At 40.6% G+C, this 7,741-nt stretch overlaps 1 protein-coding gene across 1 annotated transcript in view; it reads right to left on the bottom strand.

The window, feature by feature from the left end:
* Nucleotides 1–1,601: 1,601 nt before the first annotated feature.
* The window catches only part of fgf22 (fibroblast growth factor 22), a 34,999-nt gene continuing 28,859 nt past the window's right edge, over nucleotides 1,602–7,741 (bottom strand). The window contains exons 2-3 of the mRNA XM_056377663.1: nucleotides 5,638–5,741; nucleotides 1,602–4,151 (exon numbers count right to left, since the gene is read on the bottom strand). Coding sequence (XP_056233638.1) covers nucleotides 3,957–4,151; nucleotides 5,638–5,741 — 299 coding nt within the window. The 3' untranslated portion in view covers nucleotides 1,602–3,956. The remainder of the gene's footprint in view (nucleotides 4,152–5,637; nucleotides 5,742–7,741) is intronic.

Raw genomic sequence — 7,741 nt, 5'->3', positions numbered from 1 at the left:
TCCCAAAGCCTTAGAAATGGCTTTGTAACCCTTTCCAGACTGATAGATGTCAATGAGTTTGTTTCTCATCTGTTCTTGAATTTCTTTGGATCGGGGCATGATGTGTTGCTTTTTGAGATCTTTTAGCTTACTTCATGTCTTCAGACAGGTCCTATTCAAGTGATTTCTTGATTCTACAGGTCTGGCAGTAACCAGGCCTGGGTGGAACTAGTGAAATTGAGCTCAGCTTTCCAAAAAATGTTTAATTTTTTAAATTTAACAAGGGGGGGCAATTACTTTTTCACATAGGGTCAGGTTGGTTTGGATAGCTTTTTACCCTTAATAAATGAAATCATCATTTAAAAACTGCATTCTGTATTTTCTCAGGTTATCTCTGTCTGATATTGAAATTTGTTTGATGATCTGAAACATTTAAGTGTGACAAAAAAGCAAAAACAAAAGAAATCTGTAAGGGGGCAAATACTTTTTCACAACACTGTATATTCTGTTTGTTGTATAAAAAATACTAATAAAACTTAAAGGGAAAGTTTGGAGATGTAAGTAAGAAGCTAGAGCCGTTAGATGGTTACTTTAGCTTAGCACAAAGACTGTACACGGGGAAACGGGTAGCCTGGTTCTGTCCAAAGGTCACATATACATCTACCAGCACCTCTAAAGCTCACTCATTAACACGTTCTGTGAATCTTGTGTTTAAGCAGTACAAAAACTGAAGTGTAGAATTTACAATTTACTGTTTTATGGGGGTTGCGCTTGAGTATTTATTTGTACCTTTTGACAGAGCCAGGCTAAATGTTTCCCCTGCTTCCAGTCTTTGTGCTAAAGTAAGCCAGCTGGCTTCATATTTACTGTACAGACGTGAGAGTGGACTTGATCATCTCATCTAACTCTGGGCAATATAACAAATAAGTGTATTTCCAGAAATGTCACGTTTTTCCTTTAAACGACTTGACAGTGTTTTACCGTTTAAATACAACAGAATATAACAAAAGTAGAGCAATTACAAGTGGTCTTTACTTTTGGGACTATAACAGCCCCTCAAGGCTGCACAGTTGAGGACAAAGACATTTGCATGGCAACAGTATCGCCAGACCCCCCATACTGATATTTCTGTGCTGCACCCAGACCTTTGGAGCTGAACTACAGTGTGACTTCACGCCATTCTGACCAGACATGTACCCCGTCACAGTAATCTCACATTATGACAGACTGAAAGGTTGGCCTTTATTCACCCCAAACAGCCACTATTCATCCCAGACTCTCCTTTCTGTTCACTGAAAAGACAGAGTGGCCTCCTGTGCCACTGGAGGGCTCGTCTGTGTGTAAATGACCTTGATGCTCGGTTGCATAGTTCATAACCGCAGACCTTTCATCAGACATGGGGAGGTCCTCCACATCAATGCCTCTCCCGCTGTGAGTTTTGCCATGATTATGATGAGGAGGGGGATTATGTCGGAGAGCTCTGATGGAGATGTTACCAACACTTAACAATCAGTGCCACGCACAAGACAAGATTAAAATGACGTCTTTGCACTTCAAAATTTGGGAAAGATGATTAAAAAAAAAAAGCTTGGTAGCATAAGTGAACGAGCCATGACTCATGATTTATCCACATTTTTTATTGAAGTTTACCAAACTCAGCATGGACCAAGGCACTCAAATGATTTTACTTTTCCAAAATGAATCTAAAGACTGTTTTTGTTCAGAGAAACTGGCCTTATATACAACCTACTATTACTGGCCTATAACCGGAAAACAGTTTATGATAAATGGATCACAAATGTACCAATATCCAGTAGTAATACCATACAAAATGAGTTGAATATGGACTTGAATACAATTACTTTTTCCCTTATTTTTTTAACAGTAGGACTACAATCCAACACAAAAGTCAACAATAACATTAAACACCAACCTCAAACAGTTAAAGAGTACAAAATGTTTTAAATATATTAAATGTTCTATTAGCAACAGCTTTGTTGTCGAGAAAATGTTAGCAAGAATTGACAGAGAGGCACGTACGTAATAACCATTTACTACTGTGTACAAAATTAATGAAGCTGCTGCTATGTGATGTCTGGTATATCTACAGCCATTATAATGCATTAAATGACTCAAAACTTATATTAATTATTTCACGACTGAGCTAAGGCTCAAGAATCAGAGATACAGATTTCTAACCTATTAGCTGTGGGTTGTTGGATGGGAGAGTCAGTCTGAGAGAAGCACACACAAATATACAAAAGTCATCTCAGGAAATCCAGCATGTTATCCCAGTAGTTAGCTTAGTTTCTGTTGTGTTCTTGTCATACATGTATATAAAGACATATACAAACAGAACAGTAAATTTATCAATGTATCAATCAGTACGTTTACATGCAAACTAGTATTATTCTGAATGGGACAACTTTTGGAATTAGATACAGGTCATGTAAACAGGATATTCTGTTTGGATATTCCAAATTAGGCCTTATACTGAATTCGCACTTGTGAGATATTCCGATTTTGTTCAGGTTTGAGCACTGTTTGGACATGTATACAGTACATTTTGAATATGCGTTGGGGTTTTTATAGCAGTTTGCGACACACTGCCTCTTGTCTGTTTGTAGTCAGCTGTGTGCATTGTACACAAACCAACTAGACAACAAATTGCCAGGCCGGGGTAGAGATGCAAGCCCAAAATAAAAGCCCACATTTCTGGATGGATGAAGAAACGCACTTAATTTTAAACATTTTGTAGGACCTGGGTATCAACAGGTTTTTGGAAATGCCGGAATAATGCAATGAAATATGCACAGCTGTGTGTAAACAGGAATATTAGTGGAATATTTATTTTCATGAGCCATGTAAACAGCTTATAGGAAAATTGTCTTTTTTGGAATAAGGACAAAGACAGGAATATTTTATGCATGTAAACGTACCGATTGAGTCAGAGGAGATTTTCATCCCATTTTATCCAGTAGCGTCAGTATATCCCAAACAATAGAGACCATGTTTGATTTATAGCAGGGCCATAGCCAGGTTTTTAGAAATACTGAGGTCATGAGTCCAAGCTAATTTTGCCATACAAAAATATCAAATGTGAAATTCACATTTCACATGTAAAATGTCCAAAAATCACATTATGCCTACATGTGAATTCAGTGAAATGCTTTTGTACATGTGATAAACCACGTGCTAGTATGTGAATTGCACATGTAATGTTAAATGTTTCACATACCTGAAGATCAATCAATATGGGAATTTTTTAAACTGTGCTTTACATGTGCTCCGGATGACAAATGTGTTTAACATGGTATGATAAATTCACATGTGCTTTTTTGCGAGGCCAGATATACAATATTAAGTCTAAAAATACTGGAATCGGCTCATGAACTACCCACTATAGGCACAAACACCCCTTCATTGCTTTAGCCCCCCAAAATACCAAGGATATGACCTCAGTGTCCTCACTGGTAGCTATGGCCCTGATTTGTGGCTTTGTTAAAGTTGCCTTTTTGTTTTAATGATACTTGTCATTTCAGATTGATACCATACCAGCTGCTTCCCATCTTATTCAGCTGAACATCTGAAATATGGTAAAAAAAAAACAAACCAGTGAGCCACATTTTGTTTCCCAGCCTTGCTGTCCCTTTTCAGTCCTCTTAAAGTCTCTTAAAGTCACCCAAACACCACTTTACATGCACTTCAGACACACAGATGTATACTGTAGCCAGACAGATGCCCGAGGATAGTATAATTCTACTGTATTGGACTGTATTACTGAACACCATTAGAAAATGGAGAAAATAACTTAAGAGTACATATTATACTAACTCTACAAATGTTACAGACCTCAACAAATGTACATTTATGTGACAGGAGGATGGAATATAAAAACACCGTCACAGCTAGATCAACACTAGTGTGAGGAGACGGGCGAGCCAGCCAGTTGCCGATCAGAGTTCAGACTCAGGCAGCTAGGATGGGAGCATAGGCAGGAAATGAGTAGATGGGTGTCTTCGCCGAGCCTTGTGACCTCGCCGTGGCTTCCCCCGCCCATTCAGTGAAACAAACATCTGCCTGCCGCCATGCTTCCAACGGAGGGAGGCGTACGTGTTGTAGCCGTTCTCCTCAATGCGCTCCTTGAACTTGCAGCTCGGGTTGTATTTCACCTGTGATCAGAGGGAGGAGGACATGGGAGGTTAAGGGAGTTATAGCAGATGAGTGTAGTTATGGGCTAATGTGCTGTACTCAGCCAACTTCCAAGAAGTGCACAAAGGTTAATGTCTGTTGTTGCAGTAAATGACTTTCAAGGTGTTTGTAGCAGATAGGGTGAGTTTTCCATTACAAAGAATTTAGCTTGGGTTTGTCTAAGACCACAATAGACGTGTTTAGAATTGAAGGGTTGGTTCTCCAAAATCACAAAAAACACTTTTTCACTTCTCCCTCACCCTAGTGGTGTTTAACCATGCGGATGGATGTGACGTTTGGAGACATCTGTCTCTGAAACTTCTTCTTCATCTACCTAACATGGTGTAGGTAAATAAAATTTTGTTTGTGCTGCTCAAAGCATTGAAAAACTTCAACTGACCCCAATAGCGATGTGCCTTTCCAGCAAAAATGTTCTGGTTACTCAGGATAATCCACAGACCTCACAGTTGAGTTTTTATTGGGAGCGATCTCTGAAAGCTGATCACTGACCAAAACTGATGACAGTGAGGTCTGTGAAATATCCTGAGTAACTGGGACGTTGTTATTGGAAGGACATTTTTATTTCTGTCCACCTACATTGTATTGGGTTTGCAGAAGAAATCTTAGAGCTGATATCCTAAAACCTTGGCAAATAAATGTCAGTGAGAAAATATGTTTTTTGGGCATCAGTGTGTATGATTTGGTGAACTGACCCTTTAAGGTTCTCAAATTAACCAGACTATAACCACAAGTGGTTCTGCTGCATTCCCTTTTCCAGATGGTTATCGTGCTGCCATAATGAGGTCCTCTCTGTGATTGTATCAGGATAGTATGAGCCTGGCGTGATTCACCTGCCTTTTGTTGTTATGGGAGGATTCAGAGTTTAGTGAACGCCCTGTGTCTTCAGGTCTATTTCTGTCCTGTTTTCTAAGTTGGCTTGTTGGAGGCACAAGCTCTTATCACTGCTAGCTGACTGATTGCTTGTCCCTGATTTCTCCTTTTTCAAAGATGTAAATACACGAGCTAGACACCACACACCTCAGGTCTGATGTGTGGTGTGTGATTTTAACAAAGAGGGGTGATTACTTTTGAAAGCTTGCTGTGCAAAGCAACAATTGGCGGATGGCACGCAAAGACTGTTAAAAGAGACCAGCTGGCTCTTTGTCATTGTTGGTTGAGTTTCTTTTCTCTGCTATATCTATTTTGACAGTGGAACAAGCCAACTCAAGCTGCAGGTATCATCAGGCACGGCCCAGGTGTACAGCAGTGATTGATAGTAACTCTGACCTTTCTCTGGACTTTCCAGCAGAAGATTCTTGAGATTTCTCTTCACTTCAGCAGAATCAAACATGTTTGGGTAGGCAGTCATTCGGGACCCCTATACATATATACCTCCATCACCCTCCTCCCCTTCCCAGCCATCCCATCTTGACCTCCAGAAACAATGTTGCCAGGTTGCATACGCACCGATCCAAAGAGCGTGCCTTTCTTGGACATGGCTAAGTACAGCCCGGTGCTGACAGATTTGATGGCAACAACTCCCACACTGACAGATCGGATTTCCATCAGGCCTGGAAAATAAAAGAGGGAACAAGAGTCTGGGTTAGAAACATCAAGCTTTGGGAGTTTCCCCATCAAAAGCCGCTCTATCATTAGTGATTAGAATACCAGACAGCCATATGCTCTGGGGAAAGAGACCCCAAGACAAGAGAAAAAAACACTCATACACACAGGACATGGACAATGTCCTGAGAGAGCTGTCTTTGTGAGGACACCAATCACGCTCAGAGCACTTTGACAGGTAAAATTTTTGTCCACATCATATTATTTCCCATAGTTTCATTTCATTGAACAACTTTGCAAATGCACCACAATCTCAGACCATGTCCTGAACTACATCACATTTGTAACACACACTTCTATAGCAGACACACACTGTGTCAGTCTGCCTTGCCACGTGCTTCCATAAAAGCCTGATGACTCCAGATGTGACACTCTATCGTGATGATACCCAGTGTTGTTTACTGAGGGACACAAAACCCATGTCTGCTGGCCACTTAAGCAGCCTCTCTAACTCACTTCACCCCATGAAAAAGCTGGCAAGCTGGTGGGCTAATTGTTTCCTCTGGGCACTGATTGCAAACAAGTCCCATGTGGCTCTCTCTTGTTCTGGTTTTTGTCTGCATACAAAAATAAAGGCACACACCCATTGTCATGGCTACGACAGTGAGATGTTTTGGAGATGACCTGGAGGCTTACCGCAGGGTCTTGAATAGAAACTAATTGCTGGAGATGAAGCTCTCTTTATGCAGTTTTTTTCTGGCTTGATTTGCCCACTTACACCTTCAAAAGCACCCTGATGTGGCCTGCTATCTAATCAGAGCACGAAATCTTCTTTTTACACCCCTGAAAACCAAGTCAGTGCAGAGAAAACATGTAATCCTGTTGCTTAAAGGTTAGGCATTGCTGGATATTTGTGAAAAAGGATTGTTGCATTTGGGCAGAGGCTGTAAACACAGCACCAGATCAAGGTGCTGAAGGACAGATTGACCCAAAGCTGGTAGGAAATGAAGGAGTCATAAAAGCAGTACCCAACTGACTTACCCCCTGCTGCTTCTGTACAACCACAGATCTTGTATGGGGTAGTGACTGAGTTCCTGAATAGTCCCGCTTATTAAACCCATCCAGGAATGAAAAATAAACAGGCACACCAGGAGTTTTGCAGGTGCTACTCCCCCTGCACCGCAGTTTTTATACCTATTTATTTGTGCAAATCCAAATTTTGTTTGGAGAGACGGTGGAATAACTTGTTATATTTTTGTTTTAGACCAGGATATGTTCACATTTTTTCAAGTTTTAATACAAAACACATCTTTCAAATTAACGGACAAAATACACTGTTCGCCCACAGCCTCTAGAATGACACACAGAAGCATTTTTTGATCTTCCTCCCCTATTGGCAGGATGACATCATTTGTCTGTGCCCTCCAAACCCATTACAAACTAACCACTCACTGTTGAGCAATAATGTGACAACGGTCCAGGCACAAAAACAAGGTGGTTAGGTTTAGGGAAAGATCACAGTTTGGATTACAATAAGTCGCCTGTTTCATTATGAATATGGGACCTTTGTCGTCATGTTAACAGCAACAAACACATGCTGATGGTTAGGGAATCATGGTAAAAAAACAAAACAAAACAAAAAACTCAGACTGTTGGCTTCCTGTGTTAAAGTCAAATGTTTGACTGATCCAACCACCCAAACCTCCTCACCTACATGAACTTCATCACTCTGTAATGTCACCTGGTTTCTTCCTTTGTTCCTATCATAATTAGCACGGCTAGCACTAGCAATCGTTCACTGCAGTTGTTCCTCCTGTCCATCCTGGCGAGAAAGAGATCTCTTTAGGATGTAATTCAGTTTTAAGCGATGAGGGACAAAGCCCACAGAGAGTGTTTCCTTGTTGATGTGCAGTGGAGGGCAAGGAAGGGAAGGAGGGAAACTTTGACTGGTAAAGGTTTAAATTAGTTTCAGCTGAACTTTAGAATTTCAATTTCTACTGAACAAGTG

This window comes from Seriola aureovittata, chromosome 6, assembly GCF_021018895.1.
Source record: "Seriola aureovittata isolate HTS-2021-v1 ecotype China chromosome 6, ASM2101889v1, whole genome shotgun sequence".
Lineage (NCBI taxonomy): Eukaryota > Metazoa > Chordata > Actinopteri > Carangiformes > Carangidae > Seriola > Seriola aureovittata.
This window is presented reverse-complemented; position numbering and strand designations above follow the sequence as displayed.